This window comes from Callorhinus ursinus, unplaced genomic scaffold (assembly GCF_003265705.2).
Source record: "Callorhinus ursinus isolate GAN/ISIS: 27379988/994484 unplaced genomic scaffold, GSC_fseal_2.0 scaffold24, whole genome shotgun sequence".
Classification (NCBI taxonomy): Eukaryota; Metazoa; Chordata; class Mammalia; order Carnivora; family Otariidae; genus Callorhinus; species Callorhinus ursinus.
Window position 1 is genome coordinate 4,164,531 of NW_027397086.1, and position 22,895 is coordinate 4,187,425.

The 22,895-nt window shown below is 54.9% G+C and overlaps 1 protein-coding gene across 4 annotated transcripts in view; it reads left to right on the forward strand.

Annotated features, from left to right (window-relative positions):
* The first annotated feature begins 5,462 nt into the window (after positions 1-5,462).
* Positions 5,463-22,895, forward strand: part of ENG (endoglin) — a 34,025-nt gene continuing 16,592 nt past the window's right edge. Inside the window, exons 1-2 of one of the 4 annotated variants that reach the window (XM_073905713.1) lie at positions 5,463-5,918; positions 14,206-14,348. In XM_073905713.1, the coding sequence (XP_073761814.1) occupies positions 5,852-5,918; positions 14,206-14,348 (210 nt within the window). In that variant the 5' untranslated portion in view covers positions 5,463-5,851. Of the gene's footprint in view, positions 5,919-7,691; positions 7,823-14,205; positions 14,349-22,895 lie in introns of those variants that run through there. The other 3 variants (XM_025888713.2, XM_073905712.1, XM_073905711.1) reach the window with 3 other exon arrangements.

Here is a 22,895-nt window from a genome sequence, read left to right on the forward strand (position 1 = left end):
TCATGGAGTGCTGGGTGAGTCTCTCCCCTTCGTGGGCCTCAGTTTTCTTCCTACGAACACTGAGCCTTACAACATAGAGGTTCTAGAATCCTGACCCAGTGGAATTCTGCCTCCTACGTGGTGCTCATGGGTTCTTTGGACCTTGGGGAGTGGGATTCATCAGAAAGGCCAACATTTGGGAAGCAGCAGGTACCTGGACTTGTCCTTGGGGAATGAGAAGGAAACCCTGAGGGACTTCTCTCTTCTAGAACAGAGCAGTCTGGCAGGACCACTGACCCTTGTGACCACCATGTGCCCTTAGGGAATCATTCCCCCTCATCAGAGGCCTTGTCCTTGGCTCAACATGCTTCCAACACCCACACCCTGAGGCCTCAGAATCACAGCGTATGCAACCTCAAGCTGCTAGCCCATTCATTTATTCTGACAGTATTTCTCAAACACCTCCCACAGGCCAGGCGCTATTTGAAGTGATGGGGATCGGGCAGCAAACAAAGCAAGGCCTTCGCCCTCATGGAACTTCTGTTCTAGAGAGGGAGACAGACCAAAAAAAACAATATATAGTGTGTCAGATGGAGACCAATCGCTGGTGTGGGGAGGGGGCTATTTTAAATGCAATGGCCAGGGAAGCCCTCACTGACCATGCGACATTGGATCCGTGACTTAAAGCCCTGTGGTTATCTAGGGGGAGAGTGTTTCAAGGAGAGGGAATAGCAAGTGCAAAGGCCCTGAGGTGGGTGTGTGTTTGGCACACTCCAGGACTAGCAAGGAGGCCAGCGTGGCTGGAGTGTGGGGATCGAGGGGGAGCAGAACAGAAGATGAGGTTGGAGAAGGGACAGGGGAAGCCTTGCTGGCCATTTGAGGGGCTCTGGCTTTTACACCGAATGAGATGGTGACCCAAGATGGGTGCTGAGCAGGAGGGATGGAACTTGGCTCAACTTTAATAGCCCCCTTTTACTGTGTGCAGAATGGGCTGGGGTAAGGGTGGCAGCAAGGGAACTCCCTAAGGAGGTGACTGCCATATTCTAGGAGGTGCTGCTGGTGACCAGGGTGGTAGCTATGGGGTGGTGGGAGCCCCACAAACACTGGAAAACTGGGAGAGCCGCCGCCAAGTTTCGCTTGTTGGTTGGAGGAAGGGTGTGGGAGTCAAGAACCCCTCAAGGCTTGAGCAGTGAGAGGAGGGGTCTGTCAGGGTCTGAGATGGAGGCACCAAGACGGGAATAGTTGGCACAGAAGCAACAGAACGTGGTACTGGACACATGAGGTCTGAGCTGCTTAAGTTACACCCAGGAGCCTGGAGCCAGGAGGAGAGTAGAAGTCTGGGAGCCATCAGTCTATGTAGATGGTACTTAAAGCCATTTGTCTGGATGAGGGCACCCAGAACAGCACTTGTCAAACTTAATGTGCACACAGATGCCCTGGGGGTCTTGGTAAAATGTAGGTTCTGAGTCAGCAGGTCTGGGGCAGGGCCAGAGAGAAGCTCTCAGGAGATGCTAAGACCACAGCTGGAATAGCAGGGAAGCAAGGCATCATATTTTATGGGCAAGACCTGCTGGTGGGTGATGAAATCGATAGAGTGGCTTGTGATCAGTATTGGAAAGGAAATGAGACAAGATGAATGCCTATCGTAAGGGCATATATAGGTTCACAGAATGTTGCGATTGTTTGGGTCTGAGTCTCGGGGTTTGTGCTGGGACACAAGGTAATGGTCCCAAAGGTTTGTGAAAACCTGACCTGGGAACGAGGGTAAACAGAAGGGAAGAGGCCCGGGGGCCAAGCCTGGGAGGATGAGGAGGAATGAGTAAGGAGGCAGATAAGGTGACCAGGGAAGGGGGAAGAACAAGACGGAATGTTCTGGAAGCCAAGGGATGAAATACGGGCTCAGACCTGAATTATTATCCTCTGCTTCTCCCCAACCCTGTTGTCATGCACACTTGAGTCTCAGTTTCCTGCACTGTAAAATGGACACGTGACAGTCTCAGGCCATTAGGTGGCTGTAAGTTGGCACTTGGCACAGGGCTGGACAAGCTGGTTAATGGTGGAGTGATTCTGATTCTCGTCCTGGACTTTAAGCTTCTCCAGGCCAGCAGGCTGTCCTCCCATGGTGCAGATGAAGAAAGATGAGACCCAGAGCATAGAAAGGGCTTGCCTAAAGCCACCTGAGACAGAGCCTGGATACCCTGACTCCCAGTCCCGTGCTCTCTTTTCTGTGTACCCACTTTCTCCCTTGTTCTTGTGGGTTTGGCCCTGATGTCCTCAGCAGCCCCTGGCTCCAGGCCGGTGCTGGAGACAGACAGCCGCCTGGGGGGTTCCCCAGGGACTGCCTAAAATTCCTCCTGTGGCTAGTGGCCAGGGTAGACGTGCTCCGTCCCTTCCTGTAGCCCTGGCCTTCCCAGCCAGCCAGGAGGAGGAAGGAGCAGAATTTGTGCACCTGCCCACTGTGGGGTCGGGGCACAGGGCCCTGGCCATTGGCCACATGTCTCCTTGGCGTGTGGCGAGGCGGCACCTGAAAGCATTTGTATCAGTCAGAGCCCCAACAGGAAACAGATGGCATGCTCCAATGGGATAATTTGAGAATTTAATGAAGGGTCTGTTTACCCAGGTGTGGACAGGGTGTAGGGAAACCACAAGGGACGGCAGTGTGGGCCATGACCACCCTTGGCCTAGAGAGGGCCTGGTCAGGGCTGTGGCCTTCGGTGGAGGGAGGCCACTAATTTACAGTAATTCTACAGGGAAAGAGCCAGAGGAATGAAAGCCCTCCTCCTCCTCCTTCCCCCTCCCTGTTATCTGTGCAGGGCTGAGGGGGATGAGAGGCAGTAGATGCGTCCATCGAGATGGAGATGGAAGATAGCCAACCCAAGGTCTGTCCCCAGCTGTGAGACCATATGACCGTCAAGCTTCCCAGGGATAGGCGACCCAGACGAGGACTGGCCTTTTCCACTGGGAAGACTAGCAAGACGTGCCTCTTTGTACCTCAGTTTCCCTGTGCCTCCATGGCCCCCACTCTTGCCTTACCTTCCTGGGTACTTCGTGCTTTCAATAAAGGTATCTTAAGGTCCAAAGTGTCCTGGGCTCTCTGCTGGGGCCACAGCAGTGCAGATGTATCAGAGTCCCTCCTCAAGGGCCTTCTAGTCAAGCGGAGAGACTCACACAACAGGACTCCACACAGGCTAGGGCGTGGTGGGGAGGCCTGGGGTGACCTCCTCTCCACAAATGGGGGGTCCCAATCTCTTTCTTCCTCCACAAGGTCTCCGGGGTCAGGGCTCCAGGCCCTCCTGTAACTGCCCGTAGTTTTTTCTGTCCCTGAAAGTTCTTCCTTGGGTCTGCCTGTAGCTTCCCCTGCTTTCTAGAGAATCCAGTGGGCCTTGTTTAGAACGTGCATGGCGATGGATTGTGCAGCATGGGGGGAAGTGGGAGGGAGGAAGTTTCGGGGGGAGCCTCCCATGGGGTCCCTGCTATGGCCCCGGATGCTCCGCACCCTGTGACACCCGCAGCCACGGCGACATGGGTCTTCTCCACATGTAGCAGAGAAGGAGGTGAGCTTGGAGCCAGGCAGCCCTGAGGTCTCCACTTTCCTGCTGGGGGTCATGTAAATTCCAGGGAGCCTGGGGTTCCTCTTCTGTAAATGGTTTAATGTCACTGGCCTCCAGGGGTGGCTGTGAGGATTCAGAGCTGATAAGGTGACAGCCTAGGGCGGGGCCTGGTGCCCTGGGGAGTTCAGCCCCTGGGGCTGGATTAACTGTCCCTGAGGTACAGACCCTGTTCTGAGGTCCTGGGGCCTGGGGAGCCTCACAGCCCCCCCCATCATCCCCGCCCTCTGCCTGGGCATGCCCACCTCCCCATCTCTGCGCCCCCAGGAACAGGCAGAGAAGCTGCTGGTCAGGGGATGGCCCCATCCTCCCCATCACGGCCTTCCCACTTGCAGGACATGGAGGGGGCTCCCGTGACCCACACCCGTGCCTGGCCAGGCAGCTCCAGGGCTGGGCGGTGAACCTTCCCCCAACCCCCACCCAAGGAGCCACGCCCACACTTCCCACCCCGTCTCAGCTCCTGCAGAGACAAATACACTCCTGCTCTGCTCCCTCCAGAGGCACCCAGGGCTCCGGCCTTCTCCTCCCTCCCTGGGCGGGGGAGAAATGGCACGCCATTTCTCCATCTGTGACCCAGGACAAGGATAAAGAGAAGGGCCTCCGGGCTCCATCCCGTCTGTGGGTCCTGCCAGCGTGCAGCACGACTTGTCTTCTCAAAGCCAGCACCTTCCGCCCCAGAACCCTCCATGATACCCCCTGGCCTTCATTCAAGGCACCCCCCCCGCCCCCCCAGAGCTGGGCCAGAGTCTGCCTCTCCAGGCTTCCTGTCCCCACCACACCCCCTGCATGTCCCACAGTGGTCCAACCACTTCCTGCCTCTGCGCCTTTGCTGGGGCTGGTCCCCTGCCAATGCACCTTCTTTACCCCCTTCTTCCACGCCTCTCCCCCGACTCACCCAGTCCTTCAGAGGCCAGGCAGCTCAGGCTGCTTCCTCTGAGCTCCCTTGGCCTGACCCTAGGTGCTACCCGGGACCAACGCCATGGTGTGCACACAGTTGGCGCTTACTGTTTGCAGAATGAACAAGAGGCAGTTCTGGCATTTTCTCCCAGGCTGCGGAAGCACTGATGTGGGGAGTGCTTCCTGGGCCGGGCCCAAGCTCAGCGCCATAGTGCTCGGACCTCCCCAAATCTCACAGCAGCCTGGCCAAGAAAGCACCATTGTGCCCAATTTACAAACAGGGTGCCCGAAGGTTGTGGAACCTTGCTCGAGGTCTCGTAGCTCAGAGCAAGGAGAGCGGGGCTTTGAATCCAGGGCCATCTGACTTCAGAAACGCTGTTAAAGAGTGTCCCGCTTTCATTTGGGGCTGTCCTATGTCCCTGGGGGATTTTCCACCCACGGAGGGGGCAGACCCAACGTTCCCCTGTCCTCCCTGGGCCCTGAGACCTCAACGCCAGCTGCCATTTGGGAGCGTTCCTTCCCTATCCGGGGCCTCAGTTTCCCTGCCTGCAAAGCAAGGAATGACGAGCCAGTATCAGGCTTATGTAAGCCACTTTTGGTGCTTGATGACACCTGTTCAAATCCCAGCTCCACCATCTTTTGGGGCCAATTATCTCACCCCATCAGGCCTCTGTTTTCTCATCTGCAAAATGGGAACACCTGAGTTCAAGGGGCTATGAGCTCCACCTGAGCCTCCTTGGTCAGGGCTTGGCCTCTGAAAGGTCTCCTTGGTGGGCTGGTAGGGTGATTGTTTTCATCTGCCCCCTGGGGGCTGCCAGATGCGCCCCACCAGCCGGCCCTGGAGAGGGTGGGGTGTGTGAGGAGACCAGCCTGGAGCCTGGGCCCCCCCCCCCCCCCGCCTCCCCCCCCCCCCCAACCGGGCCCCCCACCCAGCGACAAAGCCCGCGGCACTTCCTCTCCCCGCCTGGCAGGCCGCCTGGCCCGGCCCCTTCTCTAAGGAAGCGCATTTCCTGCCTCCCCGGGCCAGGCTGGATGAGCCGGGAGCTCCCCACCGCTGCCGGTCATACCCCAGCTTCCAGCCGCATCCCCAGGCCGGGACTCCTGCCGCAGCTGCCGTCCGCAGGAGCCCAGCACCCCCTCCCCGCTCATCCTTCGGCCAGCGACCCCCGGCCCGGCCCTGCGCCCCCGTGCCCACTTCTCCTGACCTCTCGGCCGCCACCTCAGAAGGCTGGAGCAGGGACGCCGTCGCTCCGGCTGCCTGTTCCCCTTGGGTCCCCGCTCGCGCCCACGCCGGCCCCCACGCCCGCCCGCAGCCCTGCCCCTGGACACCGGATAAGGCCCAGCGCACAGACCCCCTGGTGGACAGCATGGACCGCCGCACGCTTCCCCTGGTCGTTGCCCTACTGCTGGCCGTCTGCAGCCTCAGGCCCACAAGTAGGTGTCCAGGGACCCCAGGTGGGGAGACTCGGCCCCAAGTGTTCCTGGCCTCTACCCTGGTCCTGACCTCATGCCCAGTGGGGCTGTCCAGGGGGGTTTGGACAGCCCAAGGTGGACACCGTAGGGTGACCAACCACCCCGGTTTGGCAAGACAAAGACCTTTCAGCCCTAAACGTCTCAAGCAAATGGGCATGAGTTATTTGCCTTAACCCCGGCCTCTGCCCTCCCAGCTATGTCCAGTTTCTCCCCCAGGAAGCCCAGGTCCCAGAGTGCTGTGCAGCCCTGGGAGGGTCTCCTGCCCTCTCTGGGCCTTAAGGTTCCCATCTGAGGAACCTGTGGGAAGGAGGGCGTGTGGATTCACAGTCAGCACTAGGGCTCTTGGTTCAAATCTCACATGGTTACTTCCTCGCGGTGTGATATTGGGGGACTGCCTTTGGGCCGCTGAGCAAAGCGGGGATGGGAATGGAACTCTTCGGGGGCTGTTGTGGGGGGTGGCCGTGAGGCCGTGCTTGTAGAGCTCCGGAGCAGGCTGGAGGATTCTGTGTTGTTATTGTGGCTTTATGATTAGCTTTAAATTCCTGCCTCTCACTTCCCCGGGGCCTGTGAGTGGCACCCAGAACACTCTTGAACTTAGCTCTCGCTCTCTGCCTCGACTCACCCTCTCTTCTTCAAGAATGCGGCAGGGTGGGGACACAGGCCCAGACTAAGGGTTCTGTGGGGGCGGCTCAGCCTGGGGGCTCTTCCAGGCAGTCATGGCTCTGCAGCCTTCCGAAACTGACCAGATGAGAGGCCATGAGGAGCTGGGGACTCCCATTATCTTCATCCCATTCATGTGGGCCTTGCTGTGTCTGCCCCTCACCCACCTAAAGCCACAGGACAGCCCTATGGGCACCCCTTCACCCATGGCACATCCAGAAACTCTCTAAAGAATCTGGTGTTGGGAGTCGGGGGAGAACATAGGGGAAGAGCACAATGGTGGCCGCCTCCCTACCTGATCCCACCTTGTGGCATTTTAAAGCCCCTAGTCCTCGGTCTCTAGACCTCTACGACTGCCTCACGGATCACAGGAAACTGTCGCAGACACTAAGTGACCTAGCACAGATTTGACCCTAGACTTGTGGCTCCTAACCACGTGTAATGTGCACCTCCCCGCCCCCATATAACTTCTGGCAACCCCGTAAGATGGCTGCCTGTATCGCCCCATTTTACAGTAAGTGGAGGCTGTGATCTGCCAAGTTCACGCAGCTCAGACAGAAGCCCACCTGAGCTCCACAACAGGCCTGAAGGCTGCCCTGCCTTTCTCCTACCTCTCCCACATTTCTAGCTTGATAACACTGCCATCTTTGTCATCATCAGAGGAAGATCCCTGTAGATCTTTAGGGTCTGGTTTTATAGGATGGAAGGCAGTGGTGTGCTGGCAAATAATGAACAACAGGGGTGGAGGGCGTTGGGGATAGTATTTGTTAATGTCCAGGGTGTAAATGTTCCCACATGGCTGATTTCAAGCTACCAGCTCACCAAGCTTGCAGTTGGGATGCAGTGTCCCCAGGACCTTTGCCCGATATTTCTACCACACAGATGCAACAGACATCTGACCTCAAGAGCATAGAATATAGTAAAATAGGAAGTAATTAGTTTTGATATTTACTACCGTTTTTAAAATGTACTTTATTTTTAAGCTTATACAATTTAATTTTTTTAAGATTTTATTTATTTATTTTTTAATATTTTATTTATTTATTTGACACAGAGAGAGAGCAGAAGTAGGCAGAGCGGCAGGCAGAGGGAGAAGGAGAACCAGACTCCTTGCCGAGCAGAGAGCCCGATGCGGGGCTCAATCCCAGGACCCTGGGATCATGACCTGAGCCGAAGGCATATGCTCAACCAACTGAGCCACCCAGGTGCCCCAAGATTTTATTTTTTTTAAGTAATCCGTACACCCAGTGTGGGGCTTGAACCTACAACCCTGAGGTCAAGAGTCACATGCTCCACTGACTGAGCCAGCCAGGTGCCCCCAAATTCAATTTTTTAAAAAGATGTTATTTGAGAGAGAGAGAGAGAGAGAGAGAGAGAGAGAGAACTAGCAGGGGAAGGGGCAGAGGGAGAGGGAGAAGCAGACTCTCCACTGAGCAGGGAGCCTAATATGGGTCTCTATCCCAGGACTCTAGGATCATGACCTGAGCCGAAGGCAGAACCTTAACCTACTGAGCCACCCAGGTGCCCCCCAAAATTTAATTTTTAATAATGGCTATGTTTAATAGCCAGTTGGAAAAACTGATAATTTATCAATCTGCTCCTGGGAGTGGGTACCAGTATCCCAGTGATCATAGGGTTCAAGGACATTCCAAACCATCCAGCCCAACTCTTTGACAGTCTGGGAAACTGAGGCCCTTGGAGGGCAGACGGAGGCCCGGGTCAGGGTGTGGAACCCAGATCTCCACGCTGGGGTGGGGGATGGGAGTGACCCAGGCATCCTCAGTCAGGCCGGAGAGGGTAAAAATGGGTCCAAAACAGGTCCAAGAGTGGTCCAGCCTTCTGGGAACACAGCTTGGCAGAATCTCTTAATACCCTAACCTGTGTACGGGCTCAACCTTCAGCCTTTTGGAGTTACTTGCCCAAGTCTGTCAAGATCCATATAGTCCATAGGTGCCTGTAACAAAAACCCAACTGGAAACCACCCAAATGTCCATCAGCCTGGGCCCTAGCAAAAGAATTAGTATTCAGTGAAATACCAGTCGAAACCGAGAAAAAGCTGAATTTGGATCTATACTATTGTGCACGGATGTCTGGGACCCAGCGTTAGGTGCTCCCAAAGCAGTGACTCCACTACTGCCAGAATAAAATAGGAACAGGGGTACCGGGTGGCTCAGTCGGTTAAGCGTCTGCCTTCAGCTCAGGTCATGATCCCGGGGTCCTGGGATCGAGCCCCGCGTCGGGCTCCCTGCTCAGTGGAAAGCCTGCTTCTCCCTCTCCCTCTGCCTGCCACTCCCTCTGCTTGTGCTCTCTCTCTCACTATCTCTCTCTCTCTCTCTGTGTGTCAAATAAATAAAATCTTAAAAAAAAAAAAAGGAACAGTGCATGGTACACGTGGGGACAATCCCGAGGTCTCTGTTCTCCAGCACAAGCTTTCTCTAGGGAATTGTCTCTAAAGACACTTTTTTTGCCACGTTGGGATATTTTTTTAAAGAGCAAACATGTAGATTTTTAAAGAGCAATTTAATTATATAGTCACTTAAGTCTACTCAAAGAAAACAGATAAGGAGAAAAAAAGATCACTTCCCAAGTTCCATCATTAACATAGGCATTGTTAGGTGGGTTGCGTACTAGCTTTCGTTTAGCTCTTTAAGGTAATTTTAATGCAGATGGATCAACATTTGGGAGTCTTGGGGGACCCTTCTCATGACCCAGAAAGTTTCTATGTTGTCATGTAGACTCCATAACTGTCCCCTTGTGGTTCCGGAATATTCTGTCCCTTAGATGTGCCATCCCGTCGTTTGTCTAACAAATCCCTTATTGTTGAATATCTAGGTGGTTTCCCCATTGAGGCTAGTTATAAATACCACCACCGTGCACGTTTTTGGTACATGCACCTCTTCCTGTATTTTGGAGTATTTCACTTGGATAGAGTCCCAGAAGTGGGGGTGCTGGGATTTGAGGCTCCTGTTGGGTGGCTGGGATCAAAGCGTGTTTGCGGAGTGTGGACAAGCCTTCGCTGGAGGGACAGAGGCGGGACTTGGAGCCCTGTGCTGGGGATCTCGGCCTACCACCTGTGTGGGGATCTGGGCCTCTCCAGAGAGGGGACAAGTGACACCGGACAGAGACCACAAATGCCCGTCTCTTAGAGCCCGCACTTCAGGGCAGCTTCCCGTTTGCCAGGAGGTAAAAGAGGAGCTGTGTGAGCCAGGAGAGATGAGCCCCTGGGGGTGGTGAGGACATACCGTTGAGATTCTCTCTCATCTCAGCCAGACGGAGAGTGACACTAAGACCCAGCTCCAGCCCCGGCTTTGGGACATCAGCCCTGCAGGCTGAAGAGGACCATCCTCCAGGGCTGAGCTGGCTTCATACGTGGGGTAGGGGTGGAGGTGAAGAGGCAAATGTCTTAACCTTAACCTTCACAAAGGCCCAGTGAAGCAGACACTCCTGTCTCCCCCATGGCACAGCTGAGGAGGCTGGGGCACAGGCAGGTGAAGAAATTTGCCCAAGTAACAGTCCAGGAAGGAGCAGCTGGGGCTTGCGCCCTGGGTCGACCCATCGCATCATACTGCCTGGGGGAAGATGAGGTTTGATCCCCTTCTTGCCCTGACACTGGCCCTCATAGCTAGAGTGCCACCAGATCAGTCCTGACAAGACGACATTCACAACAGGGTTTTTTTGTTGTTTTGTTTTGTTTTATTTTTTTATTTTTTTTAAGATTTTATTTATTTATTTGAGAGAGAGAGAGAGAATGAGAGATACAGAGCACGAGAAGGAAGAGGGTCAGAGGGAGAAGCAGACTCCCCGCTGAGTGGGGAGCCCGATGCAGGACTCGATCCCGGGACTCCAGGATCATGACCTGAGCCGAAGGCAGTCGCTTAACCAACTGAGCCACCCAGGCGCCCCACAACAGGGTTTTGAAGGTTGAACAGAAGTTGACCAAGAGGTCAAGTAAGGGAAGACCGTTGGTCTGGGAGCAAGCAGGGCAGCCGCAGGGAATGAGGTGTGTTTGGAGGAAGAGCTCACCTCTCCCCGGTGGGCATAAGTTCTCATGAGAGCAGTTGCCAGTCCTGAGCCTCTTCATGCATCACAAGCCTGCTGAGCGCTGTGCAGGTGTCATCCGACCAACATTTGCAGCAACTCGATGAGTAAGCTATTGTGATTGCCATCATCCCCATTGTACAGATAATAACACTGAGGCACAGAGAGGAAGCTGGAAGGTGGCAGAATCAGGAGCTGAACCTTGGCATCCATCAGATCATTGCACTTTTGTTAAGATTTTATTCATTTATTTGAGAGAGAGCACAAGCAGGGCAAGTGGCAGAGGGAGAGGGAGAAGCAGGCTCCCCGCTGAGCAAGGAGCCCGACGCTAGGCTCCATCCCAGGACCCTAGGATCATGACCTGAGCTGAAGGCAGACACTTTAACGACTGAGCCACCCAGGTGCCCCTGCACTTTTTTTTTTTTTTTTTAAGATTTTATTTATTTGAGAGAGAGAGGACAAGCAGAGGGAGCGGCAGAGGGAGAGGGAGAAGCAGACCTCTCACTGAGTGGGGAGCCCAATGCGGGGCTCAATCCCAGGACCCTGGGGTCATGACCTGAGCCAAAGGCAGACGCTTAACCAACTGAGCTACCTAGGTGCCCCAGATCCCTGCACTTTTTAATTCCATGTTAGGTGGTGGAGTGTGGACTTGACCCTGCGGGCACTGAGGAGCCACGGGGAAGATTGGAGAGGGAGACTTGAGGCCTCGCTGGGGGTGGCTGAGCTGGATGCTGGGACATCTGGGAGGCTGTAATGGGACCCTGAAAGGAGCAAAGGATGGATGGATAGCTGGGTGATTGAAGAAGAGAAAAAAACAGAGAAAGCCCGTGGGAAAGGCTCTGCCCTTGTATTAGGAAATAATCACAGCCACTGTGTTCAGAACACTTACTGGGTACCAGGCGGACGCCCAGCTGCAAATACAGACCCTGAGACGTAATAGCTGGGCGACCTCGGGCAAATTCTTGTACCTGGGCGGTCTTGTCTCTCCAGGCATCACATGGTTCCAATAAGAGTACCCACCTGTAGGGCTGCTGCAGGAATCAAATGAATGAACTCATGTCAAGCCTTGCAACAGTACCTGGCTCTCAGTAAGCATGATGGAAGCTGTTTTGCAAATGGGGAAACTGAGACTCAGAGAAGCTGGGCTTTTGCTCAAGGTGACCATTGTTTTGAGGGGTAGAGCTGGGATTTGCCCCGGGCCGTCTGGTTCTGGAGTTGCTCTCCTTGACCGTTATTCTCTGTGACCTTTCAAGGTGCTGGGGTGGCCAGGCAGAAAGCTCCGAGGTGGCTCTATGCTCCTGGGTGGGGGCAGAGGAGGAAGGGGACAGAGGTGGGTGGGGGGGGTGGCTCCTGGGTTTCTCACTCGGGCCGGGTCACCCAGGCCCCTAGCGGCGCCTCCTCCAACCCGGGTCCCGGGAGGCCCTGGCGTTTCCCTTGGTGCCAGGGGATTGTTTTCAGCTCTGTCTGGGCCCGCCTCCGGCTCCGGGAGACAGGCCCGGGCGTCATACTCCCTCCTGTCTCCCCATTCTCGTCTGCGGGGTGGGGGCAGCCAGGATTCGAAAAGGCCCCAAAATAAATGGACCTCTTATCTGATCTCCCAGCCTGGCCTGTTATCTGATCATTACATAATGGCCAGGCCCGTGGCCTCTCCCGCTGACGGCATGGAGGAGGTGGCCCCGGGCGGCCCGGGCAATCCAGGAGGAACTGGGGTTCCTGGAAGTCTGGGGAGGGGGCAGGGAAAGTCCGAAGGAAAGGAGGAAGTCACTGTGCTAATCTGCAGGCCAGACCCCGGGTCATGCAGAGAGAGGTGGGTCTGAGGCGCAGCCTGGTCAGCCACGTGCTGTGTGACTCTGGCACATCCCGCCTCTCCGGGCCTCAGTCTCCCCATCTGTATAGGAAGGGTTTAGACCAGGTAGCAGCCAAGAAATCTGTGTTCGCTGGTAGGGAAAGCGAGGGGGCGTGGGGAACACTGAGGGGCTTATTGGGTCACCAGGGGCTGAGACAGCAGGAGTTGGTGTCAGCCCTTGCGTCTGCTGGGATGAGGGGGGCTGCTGGCCTGGGACACCACTGACCTGCAGACTGCCCCATCCCACCACTTCACCCCTACCCCCTAAGAGAGTCCATTCTCCTCCAATGACTGAAGTCAATCAAATAATGGTAACCCAAAGAACTGCCATATGCCCTGTTCTCATGGAGTCCTCCCAACAACCTCTGTGGGTTCTAACTGTCCTTTCACAGATGAGGAAACTGAAGCCCAAAGTGGTGAAATCGTTCACCAAAGCCACATAGCCAGTAAGTGCGGGCCTGAGATTCAAACACAGGTTGGCCTGGCTCCAGGGACCTTGCCTTGAATCAAAATGCCATAGGACACTCGCACTGTGACCCTTGCACACAGGAAAGGGCCAGGGCAAGGATTTACAGGGTCTGGGCCCCCACAGTCGCCAAACGACCTCGTCCTGAAATTATCCCTCCCAAGGTGCCGGGGCGGGTGGCATGGCCGCAGCTAGGGACGGCCATCTTAAGTCCTCCTCTGACCTCTGGGGGTCCTGAGCCCAGCAACGCTGGCTTAGGAAGAAGACTGCCCGATAGCCTGGGATTCGGAAGAAGCCTCCCTACCCCCCTTCTCTGAGCTGGCGACGGCTGGACGTGCGGCCAGCCCCTCCGCGCCCATCTTTGATCTCCAAGAAAACAGGAAGTGAGCGCGACAAGATGGAGACACAAACTTCCAAACAGTCCCCCCTTCTCTGTCCTCCTTCCCTCCTCCGGAGCCCCCCCTTCCTCGGCACATTCCTTAGGACGAGGTGTAGGGGCCTCATTTCCTCTTCCTCCTCTGCTGGGTCAGGGTGAAATTCCATTGCCTTCCCTCAGGACCTGGGTTTCCGAGCAGCCCAGGAGCAGGCTCCGTGGCCCAGGCCTCCTCCCACAGCCGCCCTCTGAACCCGGGCCGCCCTTCTGGCTCGCTCCCTCCCTTGGGGCCAGGAGACTCAACCCTCCTTGGCCTCGTTCCTCCCAGCCTCCTCAAGGCGCAGGAGGGGAAGTTTTGGGAAGTTTTCCTCTCCCGATCTTAGCTCTTGTCTCCCTTTGGAGTGAACCAGCCAGGAGGCTTGGATGTGTGCACCTGTGAGCTCAGCCCCACAGCTAGGGTTGCAGGATGTAGCAAATAAAAATATAGGATGCCCAGTTAAATTTGAGTGTCAGATAAACAGCGAAAAAAAATTCAGTGTAAGTATGTCCCATGCAATAGCTGGGATACACTTATACTTTTAAAAATTAATCTTTTTTTTATTTATTCAAATTTAACCGGGTATCCTGCATTTTATCTGTCAGCCCTACCCCTAGTCACACTGTGACCTCAGGCAAGAGACTTTTCCTTCCTGAGTCTTAGTTTCTCCATCTGCGGAATGGTTATAATGCTATCCACCTTGTAGGGTAGCTGTGGGGCTGCAGAAAGCCCTAAGCCAGTGCCAAGCGCTAGGCATTCGGAACTTGGGAATGACTGTCACCACCGTATTCTCACCTGGTGCTCTCTCTGGATGTGCTTCCCCAACAGGTCTTGCAGAAACAGTCCATTGTGACCTACAGCCTGTGGACGCCGAGGTGACATATATTACGAGTCAAGTTTCTAAGGGCTGCGTGGCTCAGGTCCCCAATGCCACCCTTGAAGTTCACATTCTCTTCCTGGAATCCTCAAGGGTGAGTGCTTGGTGGCAGGGTTGGGGTTGGGGGTCCCAGAGAAAGGCCCAGGGCCAATGGGATGAGGGGAGCCTTCCTTGTGGCTGTCCCTGGAACAGCGGGGCGTGTCCTCACGAGGGTCCCTGCCAGGAGGGATACGTGGGCATTTCACAGGGCCAGTAAGGAATGGCATTTCTGGGGCCAGCATCACGGAGGTCTTCTGGAAGCCACAAGTCCCAGGTGGGAAGGGCTGGGTGTGGCCAGTGACTGAGTGGAGAAGAGCCAGGTGAGCGGTGGAAGGGACCAGGTGAGCTGTCACCTGTGCACCTGCAGTGATGGGGAGCTTGGTGCTTCTCGGCAGACTGAGCTCCCCTCCAGGCAGCTTGGGTTTTGAGCAAGTGCTTCCCTCAGTTGAGCTCAAATATCCCTCCCTACAATGTCCCCCACTGAACATCGGTGACCTGGCCAGGCAGCCCACAGAGATTGAAGCCAGTGATGCCACCTTGGAGACCACTGTCCCTACTGAGGTCCAGCATTAGCCGAAGTCCCTCCTAATGATAATAACACACTTGTGGAGTGCTTGCTATGCGCTAGGTTCTGCGCCAGGCTCACCGTGTGCTAGATTCTGTGCGAGGCTCACTCTGTGCTAGGTACTGTTAGAGGCCTACTAAGAGCCAGGAATGGGGTTCAACATCTTCCATGTCTGAAGCCTCCCAAGGGCCTATCTGTCAGAGTCTGTTATTGCTCCCACTTTTCAGAGGGGGAAACTGAGGCAGGCCTAGAGAGGTGAAGCCACACGCCCAAGGCCAGAGTTCGCACTAGATTCTGGGAGACTCCAAACTAGGCTGTCGCCTGGCTCCTCAGCAGGTCTGTGTCCTGGCAGCATTTGGCCTGCCTGGGCTGGTGGCCACACCTGGCTGGTGTGGCCTCAGGTCCTGATAGCGATTCAGTGGTGTCAGCTCAGTAAACTTGTGGCCAGGCTGCTCCTGAAACTGTTGAGTTGCCCTGCGTTTGTGTGGTGATAAGACGGTGCCCAGACCACCAATATCGAGGGGGGCCTGCTCCCCACCGCCCTGCCTGCCACCAGGACTGTGGGCCTCGATAATCCCCAAACTGAGATAGTGCCAGACACACGTTATATGGTTTCCAAAGCCATTGTAATTTTTTTCCAGTTTGGTAATGATACGGAACGTAAGATTGCCCTCTATAAGCTCATTTTGTTTGTTCTGATGACCCGTCACTGGGTGACTGGGATCCGCCCCCCCCCCAATCACTCAACAAGGGGCCGGAGTCCGAGAAAAGCCCCCTGCCAAGTGCCCAGGTCTGTGGGAAACAGATGTGTAGACAGCCAGCCAGGATCTGGGTGATGGGTGTTCTCTTTGGGAGCACAGGACAGGGGTATGGCGGCTGCTGTGGGATTCGACAGGGCTTCCAGGAGGAAGGAACAACAGTAAGATGTCCAGGAGTGAAAGAGGTGGTAGAGAAGAGCTGAGGACAGAGTGAGCCACAGGCAGGTGAGTGGACTGTGGTTAGGGTCAAGATGTGGTTCACTGTGGCGGGAGCTTATAGTTCACCTTGGGGCAGGGCTGGGGAGATGCAAAGGCCCTGCCACTATTTTAAGGAGCTTGGTCTTTCTGCTGTGGACAGTGAGAGTCATTGGAGGGTTTTTAGGGCCACGGTGCGATGCCAGTGTAACTCATGTCCTCCTAGAGCTCATGACAACAGACCCTCCCGTCGGTCTCTGTCTCTTCCGGAGGACTCAGCCCGTGGAGCATCTGGCTTTTAATCCAAGAAGCCAGGCTGCAAGCCCCAGGCCTGTCAGGCATATCTGTTTGAGGGGGTGGTAGAGAGAGCTGGGGTTCAGGAGACTGGGGCTTCAGCCTTGGATACGTCACTGACCAGCACCTCATATAGTACCTGGCACGTGGAGGGGGCTCCCCTTCCCCTCACTCTTCCACACCCACACAATTCTTGAGCTCAGGGACTCAGTGAAGAATCACAGTGTTAGAATCTGGCCCAGGGCCCAGCAGATAGCAAATAACCGTTTGCTGAAGGCGTGAGTGCAAGAACGCGCTGCTAGGTGGCCTCGACCCAGCAGGTGCAAACACGGGCTCTGGAGCTGGACCGTCTGCAGACCGAAGTCTGCCTTCCCACCTTACAGCAGCAGGACCTTGGGCCGCTTCTCTAGGCCTTGGTTTTCCACAGGAAATATGGGGACGATAATAGTACCTCCCTCACAGGGGGTTTGCGAGGATCCGGTGGGGTAGAGCAGGCCAATATTGAGTGCGGGGCTGCCCAGAGTGACTGCTCATCCTACAGTAGCTCTGCTTGTTGTTATTCGTATGTTATTATCTTTCTATACACACACACACACACACACACACACATTATATAACAACAATATCTTCTTGTTTTTTTTTTTAAAGATTTTATTTATTTATTAGAGAGAGAGAATGAGAGAGAGAGAGCATGAGAGGGAAGAGGGTCAGAGGGAGAAGCAGACTCCCCGCCGAGCAGGGAGCCCGATGTGGGACTCGATCCCGGGACTCCAGGATCATGACCTGAGCCGAAGGCAGTCGCTCAACCAACTGAGCCACCCAGGCGCCCAATATCTTCTTGTTATTATATGTTATTATCTTTGGCCTCCGGGTCTCACCTGTAAATACCCCGCTGTTAACAAGCATGCTATAGTTTCCAGAACATCTTCACATCGGTCCACTAATTTGATCCCCAAAAGTTATTGCTACGAGGTAGCTGAGGCAGGGGCCATGAATCTCTTTTCAGAGGGGGCCACTGAGGTCCAGCCTGACGGAGCTGGGCCTCCCCACCAGGAGCTCCTGGCCTCCCTGCCCCAGGGGCCCATGATCCCAGCCCCACAGACCCTATGCTGTGACATGGAAGGCACCTTCCTCTCCAGGTAGGCCCCCCCAGAAATCGGGTCCATAGCCTGACAGTGCCCTCCACCAAACAGTCCTGGCCAGGTGCCTGCTCGGTGCCCAGCCTGTGCTGGGTATTGATGGTGCAAAGAGAAAACAGACCCGACCTCTGCCCTTGAGCCACTCCCAAGCCAGGGGAGGCAGAGGTGGGCATTGACAGGGTGATGGGATTAGCAATGGGGGGCACACGGGGCTGGGGAGGGAAAGGGGCATTAGTGAAAGGCTCTCGGTGTCCAGCCAGACAGAGAGGGTGGTGAAGGGCGTCCCAGGCAGAGGGCACCGCACAAGCAAAGCCCTGGGGCCAGAAACATGAGCTGGCGGCGGGCATGTGTGTGGCAGCTGTCTCAGCAACCAGCCCAAGCCCTCCCGACCTGTGGCCGCCGTCTTCCAACACTGGCCCGCAGAAACGGCTTTCCCGTCCACCCCTGCGTAGCCTCCGCATCCTCAGATTTCCTGTGGGTGGGTGGCAGATGAGCTGTGGCAGCCAAGAGGCTCAGGGAAGAAAGGTCCATAGCAGACAGATGAGGGGGCCATTGGGCAGGGGCTCTATCTTGCTGGGTCCCCAAAGGGCAGGCCGGAGCCTGGATTCCGGGAGGGGGCCCGGGGTCACATCCTGACCCGCGGAGACAGGAAACTGGCCTGGTGTCTCAGCAATTCCCGTCAGACTGACTGCACGGGTCTGCTGTCTTCCTTACAAGCCCCAGGCAGCCGGGCCAGAGCTGGGGCAACCGCTGATTCACCCTACTTCTGGGCAAACCCCGGGGAGCTAAGGACACCCCACCCATCTCCAAGCAGATGGAAGCTGCTGGGCTCTTGCACTGACTCAGTCCTGACCAGAGGGGCAGGCAAGGTGGCTCAGGCAGAGAGGAAGAGGGGGAGGGGCCCAGGGCTCCCCCAGACTGTCCTAGGAGGCTGTGAAGGGTTCTGGAGGGCAGTGTCGCTCTCAGACCTGGGCAATGGGGGCCCCTGTTCAGGCCCCACAATTAATGACCCTTCTCTGGCCCTCTTCCAGTTGCACTTCTCACCTCCCCTCCACCCCAGCCCCCGGGATAGGGTATCTGCAGGGCCAGAGGGACATGCCCACCCGGAGCCTGCACCTGTCGCCTGAGTCCATGCTCTGGGTCCCTGGACTCCAGAATTCCCTGCCCATATATGCTGAGCCTCCTCCCCGGGCTGCGTGGGGCTCTTTCTCATCCCATACCCTAGAGGGGGCATAGCATGACTGGAGGAAGCTCCTCCAGACCTAAAGGCTGGGCGAGGCGACGACATGTAGGGGGCGGGCATGGCAGAGCGTGGGCATTTGGGCTGGGTTGCCCACGTTTGTACTCATGAAGAGAAGGAGGTGAAAAGAAAGGAGGGTGGGCTGGGAGCTGGGGGCTGCCATCTGTATTCTTATCCCAGGTCTTGCTGATATGAGGGGCAGGTTTGGTGGAAAGGCATGGATCGGGGGCCCAACAGGCTGGGCAGGGCTGATGTCTGCTGTCTCACTGCTGTGTCCCCCATGTCCAGCTCAGGGTCAGTCTGGAAGTCACGATCGGGTGGTTGGGTGGATGGATGGATAATGGAAGGGGGGGAGGGAGGGAGGGAGGGAGGGGGGAAGGAGAAATATACATGCGCATGAGCATTTGCTGAGGGACTCCCCCCACGGGGATAGTGGTGGCACTCGCTGTCCATCTCTGGTTGTTGAGGGGTGTTAGTTCTCTGCCAAACTCCTGGAGGATAGAGTTGTGCCTACTTCCTGTGTCCCTACAAGAGCACAGAAACCCCAGGCTGGGCCCCCAGCACTGGCCTCTCATAATCACAAATGAACAGGGGAGGGGGAAGAACACGGGCTGACCAGGGGCCCTCAGCTGGGGAAAGTAGCATGTCTCTTCTGGGAGGTTCTGGAAGCCCACTCGGTGTCCACTTGGCTAGAGACCATGACTCTGGGATGCCAAACATGGGGGCCCCAGGAGGCAGGATAAAATCCAGGGGCCGCACAATACTAGAACATCGCTGAGCCCAACTCCTCGGTACCCAGATGGGGAGACCGAGGCCCAGAGAGGGGATGCCACAGTGAGGTGTAGCTTCAACATGTTCCAGTTCTTGCTAACTGCTGCCCGCCTTTAACGCCAACCTCGCCAGCCCCCAGACCATGGCACTCCTCTGGGTGAGTGGACAAGGAGGGAGTCACAGGTCGTGAGAGCCAAATCTACTGCTGTGTATTTAGCTGGGCACTGGATGCCCCACCTTGCAGGCAGCATCTCACTGAATCCTCACAAGTCTATGAAGTGGGCATATTGCTCAGCCGATTTTCCAGACCAGGAAACTGAGGCCCAGAGAGGAATAGTGACTGCCCAGGGTCACAGGTTAATGACTGAGCCCACATTTGAATTCAGGTCAGTCTGGCTTTGACCCCTTGCCCCTGCCATCCGGCCTGTATGTATCATCTGAGTCTGCTGGGGTGGACAGAGGGACGGCTGGCTCCAATCTGGCCGGCTCCAGTCTGGCCCTAGGAGGGTGGGGGCTGCAGGCAGCCCCACGGCTCCACTCCTAGAAGAATTGCTGGAAGCAACTTTCTATAAGTGGCTACTAGTGTTCAGGGCCTCCTCACCGAAATCCCCCCTTCCCGCCACCAACCGCTGGGCCAACAATGGCATCTGTGGGACACTGGCACAAAAATAGAAACTCGGTCTCCCCCGCCCACCCACTCAGGGAAGGGGCGGGGGTAGGCCTGAATTGGCCTAGGTCGGAGCTGGGAGTGAGGGGCCGGCCAGCCAGCCTACCTCGGCTGGGCTCCCAGAATTCACAGGATGCCATTCGGAAGACTGGGAACTTAGAGGTGGGGGCCAAGGCAGACCCCTTGCTTTGCCTCTGGGCTCCGGGCCGGGGTGGGGGGGGGGCAGGAGGGAAGAGGGAAGTCAATGTGCGTATGAGTGACTGTGATGATGAGTCAGGGCCATGGGATGGAAATGTTTGCTATGGAAACCCAGCTGGGGTTTTCTGGTAACCAGCCAGCCTCAGCTAGGTCTAGGAGCTCAGAGACCCCCGGGGGGCCCAGCTTTCCTGCCTCCCCAAGCTTGCACACTGCTCACTTGCTGTGTATCCCCACCCCATGGCTGCCCCTCCCTGGGCCTCAGCCCCCACCCCCTTTCTGCCCCCAACTCTACCAGGAGGGACGCGGTGACGACTGAGTGATGGGTGAGGAGCTGAATGTCGTGATAAATGTCCCCACAAAGTTCCAGTCTCCTCATGCCCTCACTCTTGGCATGACCCGACACTGACCTCCACTTCTCTTTTCTAACTTCCTTTATCTAGAGCCCCACCCTGTCCTACCAAGTGGGGAGACTGAGGTACAGAGGAATAGGGACAGTTGCCGAGCAGCAGCAAGAATGGAGGTTCACAGGGCTCTTTCCTGTCAGCTCCGAGCCGTGCTCCCTGCTGCTCTGTCACCCGCAGTGCTCTCGGCCTGTGGATGCCCACGAAGGGGCAGAGGATGGACCTCATCCACTGCAGCCCATCAGCAGCGTCTCCAAACCCCAGCGCCCATCTCTTCACTGGGTGTGGGGCCCCAGAAGTCACTCCCCTGGGTGAGGACAGCTAGGTGGGGCTGGACAGTGATGAACTGAAGGGGAGTCCAGAAGAACGGGGCTGAGAGGGAGACATGGTGCAGGAGAGGTCTGGGGGCTGTGGGCTTCACTCTGGTCCCCGACTTCGCCCCCAGCAGGTCCCTGGGTAGTTTCCCTCCCTAAGCCTCAATTGCTGCATCTGTAAACTGGGAGGATACCTGACTCTGCTTCAGTGAAAACCCACGTAACACGCGCAGTCCAGGGCCAGGCACATGGTTCACAGGTCGAACCATGTGAAATTACTGATATTCTGTTGTTTTTTTTTTTTTTTTGACAGCTTTATCCAGATAACGTTGGCCCATTTAGAGTGTACAATTGAATGGTTTTTAGTAGATACACAGGGTTGTGCAATCCTATTCGATTGTTCAAGCTAACGGTACATACGCAATCGGGGTAAGAAGGTGGGGGCAGGGCCATTCTCAGAGATTCTCAAAGATTCTCATTCTCCAGGATTCTGGCAGGTCGGCTGTACCAGGCCTTTCCCAACACCACCGACGTGGGTCTCCCTCTGCTCAGGTTAATTTCAGGTAGTCTGCCAACTATACTTCAATTTTTATTTATTTATTTTTTTTTTTTTTTAAAGATTTTTATTTATTTATCAGAGAGAGAGAGCACACAAACAGGGGAAGCGTCAGGCAGAGGGAGAAGCAGGTTCCCTGCTAAGCAAGGAGCCTGATGCGGGACTCAATCCCAGGATCCTGGGATCATGACCTGAGCCGAAGGCAGACGCTTAACCAACTGTGCCACCGAGGTGCCCCTATACTTCAATTTTTAAATAAATTAATGAATTAAATGAAAACTTCAGATAATGATCATAATCCTGGAACAAAACGTCGGTTCTGACATTTAGCTTTGTATTTCATGTTTTACCGAAATATATTAAATCCAGTATTTAATTTTTAATGTGTTTAGAATGCATAAATATTTCTTTTTTTTTTTAAGTTTTATTTATTCAAGTAACCTCTACACCTAGCATGGGACTCGAACTCACAGCCCTGAGATCAAGAGTTGCACGCTCCTCTGGCCAAGCTGCCAGATAACCCTACAATGCATAAATGTTATTAAAAATTGATTTAAGGGGCGCCTGGGTGCCTTAGTCGTTAAGCATCTGCCTTCAGCTCAGGTCATGATCCCAGGGTCCTGGGATCGAGCCCCGCATCGGGCTCCCTGCTCAGCAGGAAGCCTGCTTCTCCCTCTTCCATTCCCCCTGCTTGTGTTCCCTCTCTCGCTGTGTCTCTCTCTGTCAAATGAATAAATAAAATCTTTAAAAAAATTAAAAAAGATAAAAATTGATTTAAAAAGATGTTTTGAAAACCAAAAGGTTATAAAACCCATCAAAAACTCTAATTAATAAAAAATATGAACTTGCAAAACATAAATTTGAAACCTATATTATCGTTCTATAAATTCACATAAAAATAGTGATCCGAAGATAGGCAATGTCAATAGCTCACTAAAATAAAAAAGTTACTTGTAAAACATTGAAAATGAAATCACATTATTCGCTCTTTTGTTTTAAAGAGCAAAGTTACAAACAAAGAGTGACTACGGTGTCATTATTGACTAACGGAAATATTTCTGGGCAGATTTTTCCAGTGGCTGAAACACTCTCTCTTGGCTCTGTGACAACAGCTGGGGAAATGTCCAGAAGATCATTGGAAGTGAAATCTAAAACTTTCCACTGATGTCTTCATCTTGAAATACCTCTCTCCTTTTTGATAAGTATGAGGAGATTTGGGGGGTCAGGTTTTCTCTCTGTTGTAGAGGCTGCCCGCTTCAGAGAGCGGCTAGAGCTCATTGCTCTCCGTGGAGAGTTTCCATTCATCTTTGTCCTCATGAGTCTGTGGCAGGGCTCCCGAGGTCTATCCCTGCCTGTCCGCTGGTTCAGAAAGTCTGAGTAGAGCTGAGGTTGTTCGTTCGTTCGTTCTTTCTCTTTCTTTCTTTTTCTTTCTTTCTTTCTTTTTCTTTCCTTTCTTTCTTTCCTTTCTTTCTTTCCTTTCTTTCCTTCCTTTCTTTCCTTCCTT